Source organism: Microtus pennsylvanicus, chromosome 12, assembly GCF_037038515.1.
Source record: "Microtus pennsylvanicus isolate mMicPen1 chromosome 12, mMicPen1.hap1, whole genome shotgun sequence".
NCBI lineage: Eukaryota > Metazoa > Chordata > Mammalia > Rodentia > Cricetidae > Microtus > Microtus pennsylvanicus.
The window spans coordinates 62,156,555-62,179,477 of NC_134590.1; the positions used below are offsets into that span (position 1 = coordinate 62,156,555).

Below are 22,923 nucleotides of genomic sequence, written 5' to 3' on the forward strand. Positions count from 1 at the left end.
TAGAAAACCTACATCTCCGAGGGGGTGTGTTCCCCTTAAGATAAAGAACAAGACAATGGCTCTGCTCTCTGCTCTTTTCAGCCCTGAGCTGGAGGACCCAGTCAAAAGAACAAGGCAAGAAAAAGAAAGATTAGGAAAAACTGATTTTATTTACAGATATGTGATCAGGTTGGCAGTTTTGATTAGTTGGGATTTGTTTTGTTTGAGACACGACCTTCCTATGCAGCCCTTGCTGGCCTAGAGGTCATTTTATAAACCAGGCTGGCCTCAGATTTGTGGTAATTCTGCTGTCTACACGTTCCAAGTGCTGAGGTACCAGGTGTGTACCACCGCACCCTGGTGAAGATGTAACTACAACCAGAAAACCCCAAGGCACAGCCAAAAGAAAGCCGCAGCACAGTATTAGGACTAGTAAGTGATTTTAGCAGTTGTGGGCTACAGTTACAAAAACAAGTATATTCCTAAATATTCATGACAAATAATTCTAAAATTAACATACCAAGGAGTCTTAATGGTGGGCTGTCCTGGTTCTGTCTGTGGGGGAGCTGCACTGTGTTGATAACACATTAAGACTCAACACTTTTTAACATGTTCTTGTCAAGTGTCTTTGAGTTCAAAGACAACTCTCAAACTTTCAGCAGACTTTTTGGTGGCAGAAACGGACAAGCTGACTTTAAAGATATATAGAGATGCAAAAGACATAGAGAAGCCAGTACTGATTTTCGGAAGAAAAAGGTCAAAAGTTTTTGATGTGTGACCTGTGAAGTCTCTTCGTGAAGCTACAATAACAAGACCCAAGGCACATGCAGCTCCTGGGCCTGACTGGAGCCTAGACACACACCCACCTTTGTTCCCCAAACAGATTTTTGACAAAGTCAATAAAGGAAACACTCTTAAACAATAGTTCTAAGACAACAGGGTAGTCCTACAGAAAAAAATAACTCTTATTTAATGTCCAGCTCGCCACACGCATGGCAATGAATGTAAGCTGGATCTGAGACCTGGACTCAACTGCAGCTTCTGGGACTGGACATGGGAAAGTAGCTTCATGACCTCACTGAGGACTTTGAAGAACACAGGAAGCTGTCTCCATGAAAGAAAAACAAATGAGGCAAATATGATTTTATCAAACATAAACTCTTCTGCCCAACAAGAAACTGTTTACTTCCATTTCCTGTCAGGATGGAGCCACAGGGCCCAGGCTCAATTCTCCTACCCACTACACTGATTCCTGGGGCCCAGTCCTGCCACAGATCACTAAGGCATGCGGGTGGAACGGGCTGCCTTGGGGGCGCTATCTGGGGTCAGGGCCTTTGATTCAAACATTGAGGTTGGAGAACCAGCTGGGCCTGACTCCAAACTGCATCTTTGGGGTGGTCATGTCTGTGGATTTAAAGTTCCAAACACAGGTCTCTTTCACCTGGCAAACCAGTCCATTGCTGGGGACTCCTTTCCCACTCTGTGGAGAGTTTAACCAGGCTACAATGGCCACCCCCAGGTTCTTCCGAGGTACTCAGCTCCTCCTTGCTTGCCTCGGATGCAGAGGTCTCCTGTCAAGCCCTGGCTCCAGCTGCTCTGCCCGGCTCAGCGTTACTATTTTTGGCTGTAACCTAAGCAGCTGCCCATTAAAATTCCATTAGTTTCGAAGGCTGGAGCTGCAGTTGATATTTCTAATTATTGTGAAATTAAAATTGTCTCTGTAATTTAATGATAATTGCACGAGATGCCAGCTGGTGCCCCAGGGAGATGCCCTGTTCCTGAGCAGAACTTGGAAGGTCTCTTGAAAGTTTTTTGAATAAGAAAGCAGGAAGGGGAGGAGGGGGCCGGCACACAGTTGGAATCTAAATTTCCAGAGTCAATAGGCAGCGGAGAACCCAGACTTCTGAGGAGGCAGCCTGGCTCCCAGAATAGGTAGGCTGTAGTGAGAGGTTGGCACCAGTCCCCTCCAGCACTGAGAATAGGATTGAATAAAAGGGGGAGGACCCCATGGGTTAATACATTACAATCGAAACCTACAGGAATTAAGAAACACATTCAGGTGTGACATAATGGGGAAAGTTCTAGAAGCTTACAGAAGCTTTTTCTGGGACAGGCCTTGCATTTAATAGGTTGTTTTTTGTTTGTTTGTTTTAATTTGTTGTTGTTGTTGTTGTTGTGTAGTGGGTCTCCATGGAATGCATCCTGGAGCCAATTCTGCTTGATTAGGCCTCCCTTGCAGTCACGCCTGGAGGACTGAGCTAAGGAAACAGTGGCTGGCCCTGGTGCTCCCTGCCGTCTCCTACCTACTTCTGCCTTCCCAGTGTAGAGATTAAAGGCCTGTGCCACAATGAACAGCATTAATTTGTAGCTATTTTTTTCTCAGTTTTTCAAGACAGGGTTTCTCTGTGTAACTTTGGAACCTGCCTTGGAACTTGCGCTGTAGACCAGGCTGGTCTCGAACTCAGAGTTCACCTGCCTCTGCCTTCTGAGTGCTGGGATTAGAGGTGTCACTTTGTAGCTTTTTGATGCTATGATAAATGGGATTTACCTACCCCCTACTGCTCTGGTTATTATTACTAATACAAAAAAGGGAAGTTTACATATTCCTCCCTTATTAATTCTAAGCACTTTAAAAACCTTTTTCTGAGATAATCATCCCATCTCCTTTTCTAATATCTCTAAGCAAAGTTGTACCAGTCACCAACAGTGGGTCTCTTCCTGTCTCATGTTGGACTTCTTAAGGAAATGTATTTGTATATGGTGCCTGCTATCTGTTAAAATTCTATTTATTTATCATTATTTGCATTATATTTTTTTCTTCTTTCATGTGCTACCTGCATGTCCCTTTCTCCTTTCTTTCTTCTTTCTTTCTTTCTTTCTTTCTTTCTTTCTTTCTTTCTTTCTTTCTTTCTTTCTTTTTTTTTGGAAACAAGGTCTTGCAGCCCTGCCTGGTCTTAAGTTCACAGAAAACTTTCTACATAAACCTCCTGAGTGCTGGAGTTCCAGGCATGAGACACCAGCTCTACTCATGAATGTCTCAGATGAGGCTGACTTAAGTTCTCACCTGGAGACCACTTCTCTGTCAAGTTCCTTGTGATGGAATGGAAAGTGTGTGTGCAAGGCTTTTGTCATGCCTGCATGTTGGGCTGAGTGAGGAAAGGCATGTGTGCAGTGGTGTGTGTTGTAATAAAATACAGTTTATAGAGATTCCTTGAAAGAACACTGGCAGGCCAGGGTACCTGGTATATTCCTGAGAAATGAACGAGGCCAGCTCCTCAAAAGAAACAGCGGCAGCATTTGTTATTGGTGGTAAAATTCACACTTTCCTCTAAGAGTCAGACTCTGGAAATATTGCTCGGACTACCATGGGCTTGGGACTTTCCACCTGAGGAGTTCCTGCTGAGACTGTCTGCTGTGGGATAATGTTCTTGTACCCTGTAAAGATTTGTCACTTGTATTGGTTTAATAAAACACTGATTGGCTAGTGCCAGGCAAGAAGTATAGGCGGGGTTACCAGACTATAAGAATTTTGGGAAGAGGAAAACCTCAGTCTGTAGTTATCACCCAGAAGCAGAAGAAGCAAGATGAGAATGCCTCACTGAGAAAAGGTACCAAGTCATGTGGTTAAACATGGACAAGAATTATGGGTTTATTTAAGTTGTAAGAGCTAGCTAATAATAAGTCTGAGCTAACAGGCCAAATGGTTTATAATATAATATAAGCCTCTGTGTGTTTCTTTGGGACTGAATGCTGTAGGACCAGGCAGGACAGAAACTTCCACCTACAATTCTTAGTGACTGGACAAAGGTGACTCTCTGGTATCTGATTGATGACATGTTGTAACACTAGGAATACTTGTATCACTCTAGGCACAATATTTTCCAAAAATGTTTCCAAATGCCTTCTGGGTACATAAACACAGAAGGATAAAGAGCCTCATAAGATGAGACACAAGGAAAGGTTGGGGCTTTGGGGGAGGTGGCTGAATGGAGGAACATTTGCCTAGTATGCAGGAGACCCTGGGTTCAATCCCCAGGTCCAGAAAAAAAAAAAAACAACCCTATCTCTCCTCTCCTCAAGTTTGAGGCAGGACAAAATCAAAGCAGCCACACTGAATTGTTCTTTAGATATCTCTTTTTTACAGGTAACTTCCTGTGAGGTTGGACTTTCTGAATAGAATCCTGCATTTAACAACCAAAAACTCTGCTGGCAGGTGAGTACACAGGTACCTGAGGAACCCTTGCTAGTTCCTGTAAGCCAGAGATTTATACAAATATAAAACAATGCCACTTTTCTTGCTGAAACCTTGTTTTGGAAAATACAGTTTAATACAATTGGTCCTGATAGTAATATTTAATGGGTTTATTGTTCTGAAATAATAACATTTTATATGTCTAAAGTTTTTAAAAATTATTTTATGTGCATTGGTGTTTTGCCATAGGTGTTGGATCCCCTGGAACTGAAATTATAGACAGTTGTAAGCTGCCATGTGGGTGCTGGGAATTGAACCCTGGTCTTATGAAAGAGCAGTTAATGCTCTTAACCACGGAGCCATCTCTCCAGCCCCTACAGTTTAATTTTTAAATAAGGTTTTCTAGAGGTACTGGTGTTGCTGGTTGGAACTCTTTAAAGTTTTCTAGAATCCATTGCTGGTCACTTTTCTTAGTGACTAGGATCCCCAGAGCTCTCCCATGCTCGGATGACATGCTGAGCCACCCTGCAGAGGTGTCGTGTGAGTGTGGAGCTGCTGCATGGAAAGGAATATCTCCTCAGATGATCACTGATGAGGCTGTCACAATCCCCTTAGACACTGTGGGAGTCGAGGCTCTTCCCGGTCTCTGAGTCCATCAGACTCCCGGCCAGGTCCACATGTGGTGATGTCTATCAGTTACTTCCCTGCTGCCGTTATAAACCACCATGACAGAAGCCACCTATAGAAGGAAGAGTTTGTTTGGACTTATAGTTCCAGAGGGATGAGAGTCCATCATCATCATAGCAGGGAAGAAGAGCACCAGACAGGCATGGTAGCAGGGACAGCTGAGAGCTCCTATCTTGAACCACAAGCAGGAAGTACAGAGCTCACTAGAAATCACACAAGTCTTTTAAATTCTCCCAGCCTGCCTCCAGTGGCACCTCATCCAGCAAGGTCACACGCTGAAGCTGCCCCAAACAGTGCCACCACCTGGAGACTGAGTATTCAAATGTCTGAGAATACAGGTGACATTTCTCATTAGTATCACCACAGGAGGTAACCTGAAGGCTCCCAATGTGCCTGTAGGTTACGGAGAACATCTTCCCACCTTTGGCCCCATTCTTTGTTTCACATGAATTTAAACATAATTTTGTCATTTCAAAACAAAACCTGCAGTTCTGCTAGAAACATAGTGGGGTCAAGTGACTAAAATGGGAAGGCCGGAGCTTCTGTGGTGCACTCCTCTCCCACACTCGGGGACCGTTTCGCACCCTTCAGTGATGCGGTGTATCTTCGCCAGTCTTTCTCTGTCTTTCTGGCTAGATCCACTCCTGGGCAGTCTACTACCCTGGTTTCAATTGAGTGGACTCCTTTCTCATTGTCAATTTTAATACGTTTAGGTTGAAGCTCTCGAGGGTCTGTGTATTTGGTTTTCGGGATCATCAAAAGTAGTATCTGAAGATAAAGGGAACTGTCATGTCTTCATCCCGTCTCTTAGCTTTCTTTGTTTGTTGACCAGTGTCTTGTTCTAGATGGCAGAGGATCAGGTTGTGATGGCGAAAGCATTTGCCTGGCTCCTGTGTTCATGTTTTGCTGAACCAGATCAGATATTTTAGCATTTACTAATAGAGTTATTTTACTCCTCAAAACAACTCAATAGCTAAAGAAGAAACCAGAGAGTCCTCAACGACACATTGTGGAACCTTTGGTCAACCTCAGGTGTTCAAGAGATGAGTCCCATTTAACCTCTAGGGGACAAACAAACAAGTCCCAGACTGCTCAGACAGAGGCTGCCTCTGCATGCAGAATGCAAAGATGCTAACTGACAGGAGTACTGAGATAGTGTACTGCTGCTCCGATTCTGGAATATGGGATCTAGCCATGAAGTCACTGGCTGCCTCCTGACCCTCATTCTGTCCCCTCCTATGGAGCGCCAAGATCCAGTGGCCAGTGCTCCTCTCCAGCAGCCTCTCAGACAGCACTACTCTCTCTTCTAGAAGGATAGACTGCCCCCCCCCCCCATTTTTTGAGGCTCAGGAGCTTCACAGCAGCTTAGCCACCATGACCCACAAATGAGGACAGGCAGAAGTATTCAGCAGATCACTGAGTGTCCATGCTGGGGTCCCCAGCAACTAAGGCTGCAGATGAATTCTGGGAGGCAGAAGGAGGTCAGGCTCCTGACTTGGCTCTCTCTACACCACAGACTGACAGGTTCTCCATCTGTACCACTGTGTGAATGTTTCCCACTGCCTGAGGTTGCTAGCAAAATGCAGAGTCCACGGGACATGGACTCAGGAGACCTATGCGAGGCAGAGGGACTGAGAGCTCAGAGGACCTCAGATCAAGGTAGATCGTGCTCGCTATTCTGCCTCAGCTGCATAGGGCATGCAGCCCCTCCCATAGGTAGCCTGGGGTAGGGTGCCACATCATCTGATGACACAGACTCATAGCCCCTCCAACCCCTCATGCCTGGCTGACTATTACTGAAGAGTCAGTATAGCTGGTACTCTCACCTCAGGATGATTGGCAGCTGCATGGGGAAACCTTGCTATTACCCCTGACCTCAAAAGTATACTCTAAGTCTCAGGGAAAACTGAAACACATAAGCACCTAACCCAGCTCCACTGAATCTGGTCCTCTGGAACTGCAATTGGCCTGGGCCCAAGGGGTGAGAATCAGACAGGCTTCCAGTCTCCCCTGTGGCCTCGGTGAAAAGTCAAGGCCTGGCCAAAGGTACTATGGCTATTCAGCAGAGGCGGTCCTGGGAAGAATCTTTCCACATGGTAAGATGACAGAGGCAAGATGGCCATTGTATGCCTCCTCAGAGGCAGGGCTGAAACACTCACAACAAGCTTAGAGAAAACACAAACTTCCTCCAGAAGTGCATGGCTCTGGGTGACCTGGCTGCTGGCAACAGGTTCCCCTGGGTGCTTGCAAGGGCAGTTCTCTGTGTGGGGGTGTTCTTCCTAGCTCTGCCTGAATCTGGTTTCTTCTGTCACAGGCCCAACCTTTCCCTTCAGCACCCTCTGTCATGGTTACTATTTCTCTGCTGAGCCCTGTGCCTCACTTCGCATGCCGCTGCTACCAGGAGCCAGATCAACAAGGTGAGTCGGCATGGACCCTGTGCTCGTGTGAAGCTCCTAAGGGGTGACTGTGTTGGGTTAGTCCTCTGATAGCTGGGTAATTAGGGTTGGTGTTACAGATCCTGTGGAAGAAAGACCCCAGAACCTGCCCCTGACCTATGGCATTTGCTTCTGTGTACAGAGGAGAACTGACCCAGCCAGCACTTCCCTTTCCCCTTCACATCAGAGAGAGCAAAGTCGGCTTCCAGGCAACAATGGAAAGTATGTTTAATATCAAAAGCCGTTTCAAGTATCATGGTAGTGACTATACTGGAGAGTGGATTCTGGGATCTTCTCGCTAGCAGCTGCCCTAGGGTCCCTGGCATTAATGCTGGAGCTGGGGCTCCAAGGTCTCATAGGGCCACTGGGGTCCTAGAAAGCCCTTCAGAGAAGCACAGAGGCCAGATTGAAGCCTGCCCCATTTCCGGAATCCTGCCGGGTAGGCAGGGCCCTGAGCCTGGGTGGGCCTCCAGACAGGACTGTGTGGCACCTGGCATCCTCTCCATGGCCTAGACGTTGGACTTGGCGATGATCTTCTCCAGCAAGCTCATCATGCGCTCCTGAAGCTGCAGACTCTGAACCTGCAGGATGTTCTGCTGGTCCAGCACACGGCGCACCTCTCGGCATGTCTCCTCCATGGCACGGCTCAGCCGGCGCTGTTCCTCCAGCATGGCCTCCAGCAGCCGCAGCTTCTTTTTCTGTAGGTGACAGCTCCGGACCTTGCGCTTCTTCACAGGACGTTCCTCTGACCTGTGAGGGAGACATGAGCTGGTCACAGGGCCTGGGACATGGGGGCGATCAGACCTTCCCAAACACCCGCCTGGACAAACTAGGCCACTAAGGCCCCATGAGCCCCAGAGGAGGGCTTGGGGCTTACAGAGCACACAGAGGAGCAGGTAACAGCCAGTGCTGGCTTGCGGGAGGAGCAGGCAGGCAGCTCCAGGACCATCCACATTCCAGAGTATGAACTGTGTGGGCACACAGCCCTGACAGCACCCCAAACCCACTGAGCTGGAGGAAGGTGCTCAAGGGTGAAGAACCCACTCCAGGGAGCAGCAAGGCTGGGAAGGAAGATGCTAGGCAGTGTGGTACTTGGTACTCTTAAGGAAAGTGAAGTTTGTAGCCCCCACTGGCCTTTGACAGACAAAGAAATGGGTTCAGAATGAAGGCCTACCCTGAACCTGGTCTCCAAGTATGCCTTTCGTGGGATGGTGTGTGTGTGTGTGTGTGTGTGTGTGTGTGTGTGTGTGTGTGTGTGTGTGTGAGTGTGAGAGAGAGAGAGAGAGAGAGAGAGAGAGAGAGAGAGAGAGAGAGAGAGAGAGAGCAGCTGGGTTCCTCCTCAGGAGAGGCCCCATGGTTGCTCTCTGCCAGTCTAAAAACCCTGTTGGACAGCAGGGAGTTGTCAAAAGCCACTGGATCCCTACACCCCAAGGCCTATTCTGGTAGCCTCCAGTGCCTGTCCTGTGCTCTGTGTCCTGAGCAAAGTGGGTGATCAGTCAGTCTTGGGGACAGAGCCCCAGGCTGCTGTGCCCAGAAACGGCTCGGTAAGCCACGGGAACAATTGGCCATAAATCTCAGGCTTCTCTACTAGCTTGGCCTGGCTCTAGTAAAGACAGATTTTTGTCTGGGCCCTTGAATGAGAAATTCCCTCTAGGGAAGGGCTTTCTGGATAAATTAATCAAATTCCCTCCATCACCCCCAGGGACATTAGGTTCAGAGGCTGCCAAGGAGACACCTTCCCTGTCCTACCTACTGTGAGACAGGCTTGAAGGCCCATAACTCAAAGCCACATTTCCTAGTTTCTTCAACTGTTTGACTCCTATTTTACCTTGGAAACCCACCCTAAACATCCCTTCCTCAGAAGTGTCTGCTCTGGACTCCACAGCCCAAAGCCACAGAGTGTCTCCTACTTGTCCCCCAACTCTTACAGGGTCTATGAGTGTTTAGCAGGCACAGGCGTGTAGCCAACACAGGCCTAGAATGTGATGGGAGAGAAGACAGAGAACGCATGGCCCACTCACTGCTCAGGAGGTACAGACCTAAATCTCCATGTTGAGAGGACCTGTTACTGAGGTGGGGCCCATGCTGGGGCTTGACAGACAGGGAGGGCGTGCTTGGTGCCTGTCCCTGTGTCTTCTCTCCTTAAGACATGCTGATTTATCCTCATTTATAGTGGGAGACAGAGGTCAGAGAGGTCAAAGAACTTTCCATGCAGGTAAGAGGTGATAGAGCCTTGGACCAGCCCCACCTGCCCCCTGGCACTAGAGCACTTGCTGCCCTGAGGCTGCCCTGGCCCTGGGCAAGGCACGCAGCTATGGCCTGTGCAGCCAGTCAGGGCAGAGGACACCACAGCATGTCAATGTGCCACTGCCAGTCCCTAGCTCCGAGCGCTGGAGCCTTGGCCCCATTTGGGGATGGGGCAGGGGGTGGAGTTGCCAAGGCAGTGCTGGGTCAAGAGAGGAAGGGCGAACACACACTACCTGAACTTAAGGGACAGTAAGCTGGAGGAGCTGTCGGAGCGATCGTCCTCGAAGCGGCCTTCATAGGAGCACTGGGTATACGGTAAGTACAGAGGGGTGGACTTAGCAGACGGTGACAGGGACGCCTCGGTCTGGGACGTGGAGGGCCCCGGCTGCTGGCCATCCGGCAGTTTGCCCTCACAGGACTCAGGGACCTTGGCCAGAATCCTATCAATGGCTAGGTAATAGGGCCAGTCCGGCGGGACGGACTCGCTATCTGTCATGCATTTTAATTTCCTGAAACGAGAGACACAAGAGCCAAGGTGAGAAACAGCAGGTGCAGCCTGTCCTGCCTGGCCCCTGGGTAGCGTGGCACACAAGGGGTCTAGGTCCCCAGGGGGAGTCATGCTGACACAGGCGGGAGCCACTCTCGGCCAGCACTGGCTTCCTTGGTAAAATCAGTCAGGCCCTAGGGCCCCTGTGACACTGGACAGAAGGTAGAGAGGTGCTGGGACCTGCACAGCTTTTGGGTGTCAGAAAGGAAACCCAAGCATGAGCAAGGACACCCATAGGTGCTGGGAGCTTGGGGCTGGTTCCTGTGGTCTCTTCTCTTCTGCGGGCTCTACACTCACTGCAATGAACTGAGTGCTTTTTATATAAGTTAGCCTGCAGTGATGAGACTGTGTATGAGATACCAACATAGAAGAAATTGCCATGCAGCACTTGTATTCTACAAAGATGCCTCCAGGAGAGGTAACAGCAGGCCTCAGGAAAACAACACTCACAGCTCTGAGCCTGTATCTTGCACACACAGTGTGATCTTGGACAGGTTCATTAACCTCTCTGAGCCTTCATGTTTTACATTAGTAAAACAGAGATGGGAAAAGTGAACCCTTCATAAAGCTACAGGGAAGGTTTTATAAAATAATGCCTGGTAAACAAGAGGCCAGGCTCCAACAATGTCCTCAGCTGAACCTACCTGGAAGGTATGTTATGCCGTATCACTGTAATGCTGCTACCATTCCGGCCCTGTGCTCAGTCTAACTTAGCTCTCGAACCCACAGCCTGCCCAGAGTCTATGGGGCTGGGTGGTCGGTGCCAACTCACAGTGATTGACATCCCCTCTCTACTGTGTCAAAGTCGAAGGTCAGATCGGTGTGGCCAATGCCCTCAAGACCCTGTGCCCTAACTTTTCCCATGGATGGATCCTGTCTCACTGAAAGGACTGTCACATCCTTGTCCTTGACCATCCCCCGGGAAGGGAGGGCAGGAAGACTGGGGAGACAGGACACACGCTGGCTAGATAGTTCTGGTCTTCATAGAAAGAGACTATAGGTAGGGTGGGCAGGAGCATTTCAGCCCTCAGGGCCACCTTGGGCCCATACAGGGTTCTCTGCTTGGGCTGACCCTAGCCCCAGTGGTCCCTGAAGATAGAGAGCTGGTTAAATGAGCCCCCAATACAGGCATAGCTAATGACAGGGGCTGCTTCTCAGGATAGGCTGTGGTCAGTCACAGCAGAGGTTAGCCTTGGGGAATAGCATCCAGGGTCTGGAGGGCTCCACCCCATGGCATGACGGCATGAGAAAGCAGAGACAAGTTACACAGGACAGAGCACAGACCGCTCTGGATGAAGAGCAGGGTAACCATCAAGCCCCCTGGAGCCATGGCAGCCTTCTACCCAGCTCTTCCTTTCCAGAGAACCCCCTCCCCAGTTTTCTCTATTCCACGTAAGTCAGCCCACTCCTTGGAGAAATGGGGAAAGCCTGTCTCCAATGAGGAGAACCTAGCTACCTGTTCAGATTTCCTACATGCTAAAAACTTTATAGACTGCTCCTGTAAAAAGAAAAGACTCTGCCATGAGGGGTTAGGAAGAGATAGATAAAGAACTGCTTGGCTTGAGGAGCCAGTCTGTATGTGCTTCATACACTGAAGTGCTATGCCTCCTGCTCCCAGACTGCAATGGCTGTCTCTCCCATGCATCATCTCCCGGGTCTTCCTGGCTTACAACCACCTCTAGGAACGGAGACAGAATCCCTCCCCTAGGACACTGAGGGAGGCTTTCAAGATAAATAATGAATAACTCAGTTAGACACTGTGAGCCACTAAGTCAAAGAGGCTAAGGAAACAGCCAGTAGAACCTCCCACCTCCCCCAGAAACTGGAACAGGTATGGAGAGTGAGTAAGCCAGGCTATGGCTGCTATCTCTGACTGTTCATGCCTGCTCCTGAGGGCACTAGACTTGCCTCTCAGCTCTCTCTTCGTAAGAAAGGCTGAAATTTAATATCAGTTACTAAATGACCCTGAGGCCAGCAAGTCCAAGCAGCTGCTGGAGCTGTAGGTTTTGGCTCATAGGTTCTGCTGGAGACAGCACTAGAGTCAGAATGAGCCATGGACAGGCAAGGCTTAAGACCCTTTCACTCCTTCCATGACCCCTAGAAGTTAAATCAGCAGTCAGAAATGGAGTTTCAGGGCATCATGGACTGTCCAAGGTCTTGTTGGGCCTCCACGTCTCCCAGGGCATGTGATTCATGGGCCAGGCAAGGTCCCTTCTCTTTCTTGGGGTATCTCCTCACCTATGAAGGTACCTATGGAGTCTAGCTGAGCACCACACAGCTATTCCTATGGTAAGTTCTGCACCAGCCTCCCATCTGCCCAACTCACCAGATGAACTACAAGTATGTTTGAGAGTCTCTTGGGATAGCATCTCCCTTCCGAACAGGCCCTTAGACCCAGCCTGTTGAGCCTGTCTTTTGGGGAAGTACTCTTTTTTTTTTGTTTGTCTGTTTTGTTTTTTTTTGTTTGTTTGTTTTTTTCGAGACAGGGTTTCTCTGTAGCTTTGGTGCCTGTCCCGGAACTAGCTCTTGTAGACCAGGCTGGCCTCGAACTCCCAGAGATCCGCCTGCCTCTGCCTCCCGAGTGTTGGGATTAAAGGCATGCACCACCACTGCCCAGCTTGGGGAAGTACTCTTAACAACGTCCTCCCTCCTACAGTGAGGCCTCCTGCACTGGACCTTCACTTTATACCAAGTCCTTAGTCCCACCCACTATTTTCTCAATGTCACCAAAGTCCACAATCTCCACCCCATCCATGATCCCTGCCCTGCATTTGACTCTTCCAGATAGGTCAGGCCCACCACAGCTGTTCCCTCCTGGATGCCAGAGGCATTTCAGGCCTTAGCATCAGTTCCCTCCAGGCTCTCCTTCAGCTGCATGCTAAGACAGTCTACAGCTGAGATGTAGCAAAGTCAGAGACCCGTATGGGGAGTCCTCAGGTCAGCGTTTTATGCTGTCTAGGAAGCCCCCTAAACAGCCCTCTCACCAACCCTGAGGTTGGCCTTAGGCACATGGCAGGGGCTCACTTGGCACTCAGTCTCAGGGTATGGAGATCAGCCAGGCCTGGGAGTCAGCTTCCTCTTTCACTATGGTTTCCATTTCCTTTAAACAGCACCAAGCCCAACTTGGGTGCTGTGATCAGTGAGGCAGGCAGAGCCAAGACCAGCTGGTCCCCTGGAGCCCCAGTCCAGGAAGCAGGCCTTCAGGTTTGGTGCTGCCTAACACCCAGCTCTGCGGTGTCACGGCAGGCAGGAGGCAGGTCTAATGCCAACCTTGAAAACATCCTCAAGATGGGACAGCTCCAGCCCCAGTCCCAGAAAGTTGAATTGACATTCCCAGACTTGCCACTTGAGAGCTCAGGACCACTTTCCTGCTTGTGGACCTCAGTTTCCCCTTATTCCCAATAGGAAGCTGAATAATTGTTTTAGAAGGCCATCTTGCCCAACAGACCATCCAGCCCAGGCCACACACACCCTCCCTGACTCACAACACGAAGTGGGCAAGAGTAGAGCAACCTGCCTGGACCCTCCCATAACCATCCTGAGTGCCCACCTGTACTGGAAGGTCATGTTGGTGATTTTGATCTTGATCTCCTCGCCTAGTCGGCGCTCTCCGGTCATCTCGAAGAGCTTGCTGGCCATCTTCTCGTACACCTTGGCATTGCGCTTGGTCTGCTTGAGCTCATCGAAGAACTCCTCCCAGACCAGCATGAGGCCACGCATCTCCGCATCTGTCCAGTTGCGGGCCCGCCGGTGCTTCTCCGTCTGAGGAGACACAAGGTAGCTGGGTACTTCGGCTGCTGCCATGCTGGAGGCACCTGCAGGGTTAAGGATGGCAGTCAGGCAGGGCCTCAGGCCTGGCCAACGCACCATGGGAGAGAGGCAGTGCGCTCATTCACTCGCTTGCTCGAGGCAGCTCCATGCTCAAAATGGGGCCTACATCTGACAGGCAGGAATTTAGTTAAAAGCTTTTAAACGGGAAACGTCATTTTGATGTCATGTTTCCATAGCAACAGAGCAACTGCATAAGCTACAACAACAGAAACCTTTTAACTGAAAGCACAGGAATCAGGGCTGCACTGACGGGCCATCAATATTGCAGTGAGAGGCTGTGCCCAAACCCACTGTGGCTCCCAGTCCCCCTCCCACCCTGCTGGCCCTTGAGGCCTCAGAAGAGACTTGCTCCAGCTGTGCCTGAAAGGCTTCTGCATGGGGGACCCAAGCAACCCCCACCTCAGCCTCACCTGGTTCATATAGGTCAGAGTCCAAGGAGGCCCCTGATGGGCAGTGTGCTGAGACCCAAGGTGCAGGATCACAAGGGAGATGGGGTTCCTAGTGCTGTCTTTATGACGGCAGGGGTAGTGGGGTCCTTGCTGAGAGGTCACTCCCTCTAGGAGGCCTATCAAGCTTTACAGAGATTGGGCCTCATCACCACCTCTTTGCTTCTCTTGTTCCACTCACCAAACACCCTGGGTCTCGGGTTGTGTGGGTGTTAGGAAGCCAGGCTAGTTAGAACTAGGCCTGACCTAGCCATGCAGGCCAGAAGGACACAGACATCGACCTTCACCATGGCTGGAAGCAGGAGCACAGCACTGGTGGAGCTGAGATGAGGAGGCCCATCAGAGAAAGGGCAATGTCAATGGCCTGAGGCAGGGCACAGCTTGGGGCTTGTCCTCAAGAAATACAGCAATGCTGAGGTGGGGACAGGCAAAAAAATCTCAAGGTGGAGGATTAATATGCTCACAGGGCTAGGCAGGACCCTCAGGCTGAGGAGTCAACAGGAGGGCAGGGGTGGAGAATGTGGAGTCTGCAGAGGGAAGGCCATCACAGAGCATCAACATCTAATATCTGGCCGGTGAGGACCAAATGAGACTCCGTGGGACCTAAGGCCCTCAGCTGCACAGGCTGTGGTGGATACTGGGTCTTTCCTGGGCCCTAAGCAACTAGGCTCACATGCTCTGACCAACAGAGGAAGAATATCTATCAGCCTGTCCCTGACAGACCAAAGACAGAAAGAGCTCAGCCTGGAGAAAAGAGTCTCTCTGGGCTTCCTGTGTCCATTGTAAGGAGCACAGTTAGGACCTTGTTGGTTGGGAGGGGAGTGACCTGAACTCCCGTCCAAAATTTAAAATGGGAGGGAACCAGGAGAAGCCCCTGGAAGTCTTGCTGTATTACTTCATTGGTTTAGGTCAATGTCTGGTCTTGCTAAAGCTACTGGCTACTGGCCAAACTCCTTTCCCTCTGGCCCCCGAGAGTCACCCAGAGAAATTCTTCCTTCTGTGGAGCTTTGTTTGCAGAGACCCTTGATTGTCCCATTTCTCCTAAAGGGGCACTCACTGTAGCACTCTCACTGCTAATGTCAGATATTGGTCCTGCCAGGCACACTACTGGTCTGCTGCTGCCCCCTAGTGCTGAGTGTAAGAACTGGGTCTGGTTCTCTGAGCTCCCAGCTTAGAAGGTGCCTCCTCCAGGAAGGCACTTTAGGTTTTAGGCTCAAAGATTGATCCTTGTGGGGTGGGGGCAATTAGGTACCTGCCCTATTGCCCTTCCTGGCCAGGATTCCACAGACAGCGCCTCCAGTAAACAGGGAAAGACAAGTACGACCAGGGGCCCAAGAACTCTGTGTTATCAGGCTGGCCTTGAATTTAGGGACCCACCTGTCTCTGCCTCCTGAGTACTGGGATTAAAAATCTGTGTCACCACGTCCAGCTACAAGCTGCTAGACTTTCAATCTCTGACTCTGTGACCTTAGCAACGGGCCCCAACCTCAGTTTCTTCATCCCTGGACTAAAATAACAGGAGCTAGCAAAATGCTGGCCAAAGAGCCATGATCTTTAGGGATATGGGAGGTATCCCTATCCCTTTAGGTCATAGGGTCCCTGTCTTCCATCTCCTAGCCCCTCCCACAAATCTCCTTAGAGCCTCTGGAGAAGAATTCAAAGCCTGGCCAGGCGCTAACTGTTGGCTAATGGATTCTTCGGCCATTACTCAGGGTCCTACAGTCATATGGCTAGAGGAAACATCTATACCAGCTGCTTGCCCAAGTTCCAGGATATAGGAGGCAGCAGAGCCAGCCTGGCAGGAGCTACTCCATAGTCATACAACACTGTGGGTGGAACTTTCCTAAGATAAATAGGTTCCCACAACATCTTCTCAGGCATGTAGGCATCAGAAGCCCCAGGACAAAGTGGCCTCTGGGGACACCTCCTAGAGCAGAGTCCTTGCCTGGCTTCCAAGGACAAGAATGAACTGGGATGAACAAACCAGTTTGTCCAAGCCCCAGCTTCTCCCTTGAGGGCAGAGTTCCATACCTTGGCACAGCTGCATGGCCTGCTAGGACCCTCAGTTGTCACAGGATGAGAAGGCAGAAGGCTGAGAACTAGGCCCTCAGTAGCACCTGAAGGGAAAGGGGGCAGGTCAGCTTTAGCAAGTGTCCCTTAGAGGCCAGGCAGAAGAAATCGGGCCAAGACTAGCCTGCTGTGAGCTGGTGAGACCTACTTAGGCTCTCTGGATCTGTTTCCCCTCTAAATAATGAGACTGGGGCTAACCTGAAACTTGTATTTATGAAAACAGTTCAGGTAGTAGGAAACCAGGCTCAACTAGGGTGATGGCAGCCAAGCTCAGCCTATATGAATAGAGGCCAGAGCAGAAGGTAGGCGCTATGGTGGGATGCCAGGTAACTTTTAAAACAAGGGGTTGTGAACTGAGCCTGTACTAGAGGGAAGAATTTAGGGGTTGAAGACTTGACAAAGGCCTGTAATAATGCAAAGTGTGTGCACATGTATGTGGCAGTGGCCAAGAGGTAGTAGGGCCCAGTCTAGGGAGTCTTGGTGCACTAAGGAGCTTGGACTGCTCTGGGAGGTGAGTGAGATGCAGCCTATCTCAGTGGTAGGTAATGAGAGGAGTTATGACCTACCTTACTTAGAACTGGCCTGTTCCAGCAATTCCTGGGATAAAAGCCTAGCTAGATGCCTGGGCTTCAATGCTAGACATTGCCATCACATATCATTGAGGAACCCAGACTCTTGACCTTTGACTCACTGCCTTTGTGGACAGCCCTCCCTTCAGTCACCCCCCAGCTTGAAGTGAAGTAGGCATTCCCTCCAAGACCACAATATGGAGACAGACACTTAGGGAGAGGAGCCTCAGGCTTCAGGGCCAAGGATGTGTGTGGATTCCAGGAAGGTCTGTGATTCTCCAGTGCTGGGCCCACCTCTGCCCATAAGCCTTCCCTGGGCTACCCAAGTGGGTCTTCCAGACTTGGCTGAGGTATACCACCTCACATGAAGGCCAGGTGTACCTCCACAGAACCTGTCTACTCCATGGCCATATACTCACCCTGGCTTCTCTCATCAACACAATATTAGGCTCCTTCTTCAAGAAACTCCTTCAGAATGCTTTTTGGAAAAGTTGAAAACACCAACCACAATGTAAGGCAGAGGAGGAGCTCAGGTCTTGTGCTCCTACATTCTCCAGGCAAGCAGGGAACACAAGACTTGCTCTGGTGAGGAGGGATGCTCTGCTCTGGTGGCTAGAAGAAATGACACATGCTGCGGACATCCCAGGGAGGCTTACCTCATCCTTTCTGAATAAACCTCCCATGTCTCGCTAGCCACTGGGAGGGGCGTTTCATTTCCCTGAAGCCACCAAAACTCAAGTGGTGCTGAAGACCTTAAGGGCAAGATTACCATAGTCCCAGAGAGGACTGCTGAGACAGATTAGGGAGTTGAAGTAACACCCATACCATCAAACGCTTGAGTTACTGAGCAGGGATCTAAATCTGGTTGGGTATCTACCAGGCCCTTCCTGACAAGGATTCATCGCTTTGTACAGAAAACAGACCCTGTGACCTAGAAGGGCCAATTGAATGCACTGGCAGAATCTATAGGGCTTCAAGAGTGATCCAGGCAGACTTCAGTGTGTCTGGTGGGCTGAGAAATAAGGTAGACAACTCCTGTCTCTCAACTGGAACTTGACGGGCTTTCGCAACGTGTTTACCAAACAGTCCTTTTTCCTGTAGGTTAGTGAATAAAATGTCTGTGCTTCAGGCTCAGCCCAGATACAAAGGAAGGGGCCTAGTAAGATGGACAATGTTTTCGACAAGATTAAAGGATCTGCAAGCTATAAAGGACAGGGCAGGCATTGTAGACACAGCAGTCAGGCTAGAACAAAGGTGGGAAGACCAGTTGTGTTGGGGACCAGAGGGGTTCCACCTGGAACAGGAGCATGACCTGTAAGGAAGGGTTGGAGGCTATGCAAAGACTCCAAAGCCAAACTGTGTGTCCTATGTGAGAACAGAGGCTCACCACCCCTCTGGTACCTTGGAGCAACATATGGAAGCTGCAACAATATGTAGGACCTTGCACGATGGCTTAAAATGCCAATTACCACCAGAATTTGGTACACCATTATCTCCAAGGCAGGGAGATCACTTCAATAGAACCCTATTGTGAATAACTCTAGGTCTGGCCCCAAGTCCAGGTACCTAGGTTCATTCCATACCTAGTATTGCCTGACCTTTACAGTGTCAAGAGAGCTTGCTGGGTGGTATACTTGCCCATTGAAGATGAGCAGGATGCGCTCCTCAAATGCTCGAAAGGAGTAAGTAAAGCAAGCCTTAGACAGTAACAACAGGTGGTTTAATTGCTTCTTTAATTCAAATGTACAATATCTGCAATTTAAAATTTTTAAATATACATTTCATGTCAGTCCTTCCACTTGGAAGTGGACAGCCAGGTCTGGACTGGGCTCCGGGGCACACCCATCACAGCCCTCCTGGTTCCCAGTGAAGCCTATGGCACACAGCAGTAAGGCCTGGACAGGAGCTCCTAGAAACGCAGCCAAACCTCTGCGGATAAGTCTCTGCCACCATCACTTTACACCCAACTTGTGGCAGAGGGTGTTTCCAGACACACTGAGGGTAGCAGTTCCTTTGATGGCACTGAAGTGTGACAAGTACACATAGAGGGTGGCCCTGAACCTTCAGATCACCTTCAGCTGTCACACTGCAGAGCGTGGCTTCTTCTTTTCTGGAAGCTCCAGACCCATCGAGGAACAGTTCTCTTCCAACCTGTGACAATCCTGAGCTCCCCAGCCACCCTCAGCAGCTCTCAGTGTCTTCTACTTCCACACACCAAGTACCAGAAGACAGCTTCATGCCTGCCCTGGCAGCAGCTATGATCTTAGTGCTCAGTGTTAATGGAGGGAGGGTTTAAACCCAATAGAGACTGTGTGGGGAAGGATGCGCAAAGGTGGGAGAAGAGACTCATTCTGCAGCCCCACAAAGGGAGGCAATGCTCCTTGCCAGGTGGCTGTGAGCCAAGCTATTGCTGTGTAAGACCTATCCCATGGGTTGAAAGCAGAACTACTTCACTCACAAGAAGGTGCTTCCTGTCAGGTTTAGTGCCTTCTCTGGCACTACATTCTATAGGGCTGGAGGTGGCTCTACTCTAACTCTTCCCTCTTGAAGGGTACATGTGCAGACAGAAATGAGAGAATAATAAAGGGCACTTGGCAGTTACAAAGTCACCTACATGTCAAGGGGGCCAGCAGTGGGAGGGAGGCACATTTTGGAGAAGAAACATGCTGAAGTGCATTGCCAAATAGTTCTACCCTGGTTTCATTAAAATGTTTCCTGACAGTACCAGCAGGAAAACAACATCCCACCCAATGCCCCCCTAAATCCCACAATCAAAATAACATTTTTTAAATAAAGTTTGGAAATCCATAGATTTTGAGAAATTTGATGAAAGTCTTGGTCCCTCCTGCAGTCAGTCAGGTGGAGCAATATCTTCAGTGGGACTTTAATGAGCTATGGCCTTTTTGTTCCCCTTTAAATTTTAAATTGAGTCCCATTCTCAAATGCCAGTCACAAAGCTGACTGTATGTGGCATGTCCAAAAAGGGCAGCTTTCAGTAAGAATGGTCAGGCACCTTACACATGTCTTTGAGGAGTGTGTGTGAGCATGTGTGTGCACAAATACAACTCTGGGTATATATGCAAACGCATGCTTGCCTGTGCCTGGCTGCATCTCTAGGCTGTGGCGCCCATTGCAAGAGAACAGCTTTGTGGCAGAGGCTGTTGTAGTCTCTTATTAAGAACTGTTTCTGGTCATTCTATGAACAAGAGCAACTGAACTCCAGGTTGAACTCACTGATACGAATCCCCAAGGGAATGGCTCCAGATTTTACATTCAAGTTCCTTATAAACATCTACCACAAGCAGTGATCAGGCTTGCAACATGCAGAGTTGTTGGGCCAACTTGGGAGCGTGGCAGCTTAGAAACAGCTCCAAATGACCCCTTTCCCCCAATCCACATGGACATGACTTAGCTAAGCAGCAGAGAACCTACCTTGTCATACAGCCAAGCAGAGCTCCCAAACCAAGCAAGGAAATGAGGACAGCCCATGTCCAGGACTCATTTTCATTAACATGACCAGGCTACTCTGGGCCCAGGCCTTGGTTAAGAAAGAGAGGTGGCACTGACAAGCATGAGAGGCTGTCCCTAGGCTACAGGCTGGCCCAATACTGAACCTTCCCTCTGGTGCCTCATTTTGTCAGGCTGAACCCTCCCTGGCCTCTTATAGGCATAAGTCTACAATCCCCTGGGCTGACAGAAGGCAAGATGGAAAGGGTCAAAAAAGGGGCTGGATTCATTCTTAACAGTTGCTAGGACACTAACCTTTCCCTTGACCAAGAGAAACTGAGACAAACCAACAAACTATATAGCTCAGAGACATCTTTGGGGTTATCAGGCCAGCACTCCTCAGGTCCCCACCATGCAGAAGATACAAAGGGACAGCATCCACAATGGCTAGCTGGCTCCTGGGCAGGCTACAGGCCAGCTCAGCCAGGACCAGAGATGAGGTTATTGGGGTAGCCTCTTTGGATACAACAGAGGCTGTTTCTGGCTAGGCTGAGGGACTAGGAAACTGCATTATCACTGCTGAGTAGATAGCTTGACAATCATGCCTGAGGAGGGGGTGCTGCAGCAAGGCAAGCCTTGCACAACCATAACAGTGGAAAGCAGCTCTCCTCAGCCCCTCAGTTAAGCCACAGATAGGATTCTCACTTAGGGCAGTGAACATGAACACCTCTCTCTGTGCTGGTTAAATGTGATGCATAAAAAAGGGGAGACGTGTGAGGTGCAAGTGCTATCAGGTGTTGGGAGGGCTACACAAGGGACCTGCCTGACTAGACTGGGTAGCTACAGGAGAGGGAGCGGTGGCCAGAAGGTCCATCCACTTCCACAAACTTTATCACATGCAGCACAGGCCTTGCAAGTCACACACTTTACACGGGCATAGGAAGAGTTACATTAAAATTAATCTCTTTACTGATATAATTAAATTTAACTCCTGAGAAGAAAACAGAGAAAGGGAAAAATGATGCTGGAAACCTGGCACCCCCAGTTCCCAGCCACCCCCCACACCACTCATTTTGTGTCCAGACTCTGGTGTGGCAGGTACACCCTGCCGTGGAAATGCGGGTGAGAGTTCTCCAGCCCAGTGTGACAGAAGGGCTCAGAACCATCTGGTTCTGCTTCACATACCAGGGCAGCTGCAACCTGGAGACCACAGCCAGGGGAACACTAGGAAAAAGACAAACACCTGGTCAACCTAGCACTGCCACCAGCTGCAGCAAGGCTAGGACCCAGGACTCAGGCTCAACCCCAACATAGTGCACGTTCCCTGCATAGCCCACACTGTAAAACACTCCTGCCATTGCCTGGCTGTCCACCTGACACAAGTGGAAGCCTGACCAAGGAAGCCCCAGCAGAAGCTTGGCACAGGCTCCTGGCTCCGGCCCCAGCAGTTGCCTCCTCTCAGCCTCTTGTGCCACAGGTACTACTCAGCAGGTGGTGACCTTGTGGACATTTCGCAAACAAGCAAGCAGCCGGTGGTATGGACTTCCTGGTGCCGCCACCACCTCAAACACAGACTGGAAAGCCCTGTGGTCGAATTCCTCCTCTATCTGGTGTCTGTAGAAGTCTGTGGCAACCAGGCAGAAAAGGTTCACATCCACCTGCTCCAGTTTGCCCATCCTGCTGATGATGTGTGGGAGGCTGGTAGAAGAGTTAAGGGGAACAACAGCAAGGGTAGGAAGACAGTCTCCCCAAGGGGTTCCCTTCCTAAGTCCACCAACAGGCCTAGGAAGGACAGTAGGCAACCAAAACAGAGGGTGGCCTAGGCACATCAGCAGCAGCTGCTGCTTGCAACCCTCTCCCAGCTGCAGTCGGCTATCTGCCCAAGAGGGCAGGGGTGGGAAGGCAGAGAGGCCCAGAAAGTGGGAGCCCTGCAGTGCAGACAGGGTGATGGTTCCCAGTGCTCTGTGCAGTAGCACTTACCTGGGCTGGGCTCCCCACAGTGCTAGTGGCTGGTGTTCCTGCTCACACTGCTCCAGTGCAGGAAGGGTAGAGCTAGCACCCTGCCTGGGAGGCTTTCCCGTACTTAGGGTGAGGCCGTGCTGTCACCACCAAGACAACTTTGCTGCTCAGTAGCTCTCGTGGTCTGCTGTGGGGGAGGTTGCCAAAAGAGGAACTCCTGGCAGCACTGTTGGGATGGGAACTGAAGCTTTATTTATGACTTTCCCCAGGAGGGTGACCATGGCATAAAGTGAGAGCTAATGAGAAGCAGCACTGAGAAAACCCCGGAGGAATAAAGCATGCCAGAGGATAAGGCAGCCGCAGGGCCAGCGGCTGGCCTGAGCTGCCCTGCCTCCCCTTCTGTGCTCCCCTCCCATCATCCTTCAGCAGTAGCATTCCTGCCACAAACCCACCCATTGGGCAGCACTTGCTGGCAAATGGTTAAACCTTCTGTTTTGTGTCCCTGTCAAAGTTT

At 50.1% G+C, this 22,923-nt stretch overlaps 2 protein-coding genes and 1 long non-coding RNA gene across 6 annotated transcripts in view; 1 reads left to right on the forward strand and 2 right to left on the reverse strand.

Moving 5' to 3' along the window:
- The first annotated feature begins 7,172 nt into the window (after positions 1–7,172).
- Positions 7,173–8,473, forward strand: LOC142832578 (uncharacterized). The gene is made up of 2 exons (XR_012907241.1): positions 7,173–7,275; positions 7,436–8,473. It is a non-coding gene; the product is annotated as an uncharacterized LOC142832578 (long non-coding RNA).
- Msantd1 (Myb/SANT DNA binding domain containing 1) lies at positions 7,803–16,908 on the reverse strand. 3 transcript variants are annotated; one of them, XM_075943122.1, is made up of 4 exons: positions 16,396–16,908; positions 13,638–13,902; positions 9,774–10,049; positions 7,803–8,043 (listed from the first exon to the last, which is right to left on the reverse strand). In XM_075943122.1, exons 1-4 carry the CDS (start codon positions 16,409–16,411, stop codon positions 7,803–7,805), a joined length of 798 nt encoding a protein of 265 aa, XP_075799237.1. In that variant the 5' UTR covers positions 16,412–16,908. The 3 variants fall into 3 exon arrangements, with proteins under 3 accessions (XP_075799237.1, XP_075799238.1, XP_075799239.1); XM_075943123.1 differs by lacking the exon at positions 16,396–16,908 and having other exon boundaries at positions 13,638–14,028; XM_075943124.1 differs by lacking the exons at positions 9,774–10,049; positions 16,396–16,908 and having other exon boundaries at positions 13,638–14,028.
- Positions 16,909–18,713: 1,805 nt separating this feature from the next.
- Htt (huntingtin) overlaps positions 18,714–22,923 on the reverse strand; it is a 139,586-nt gene continuing 135,376 nt past the window's right edge. For both annotated transcript variants that reach the window (XM_075943833.1, XM_075943832.1), the window contains exon 67: positions 18,714–22,148. In XM_075943833.1, the coding sequence (XP_075799948.1) occupies positions 21,935–22,148 (214 nt within the window). In that variant the 3' untranslated portion in view covers positions 18,714–21,934. The remainder of the gene's footprint in view (positions 22,149–22,923) is intronic.

What these genes read in the sequence shown, in the direction of transcription:
- Msantd1 (XM_075943123.1), bottom strand. Translation starts at nt 13,957, where the DNA reads ATGGTGCGTTGGCCAGGCCTGAGGCCCTGCCTGACTGCCATCCTTAAC. An exon ending in AACATGACCTTCCAGTACAG is followed by an intron (nt 10,050 to 13,637) that starts GTGGGCACTCAG and finishes CTCTCGTTTCAG; the next exon opens with GAAATTAAAATGCATGACAG. An exon ending in TTACTGTCCCTTAAGTTCAG is followed by an intron (nt 8,044 to 9,773) that starts GTAGTGTGTGTT and finishes TCTCCCTCACAG; the next exon opens with GTCAGAGGAACGTCCTGTGA.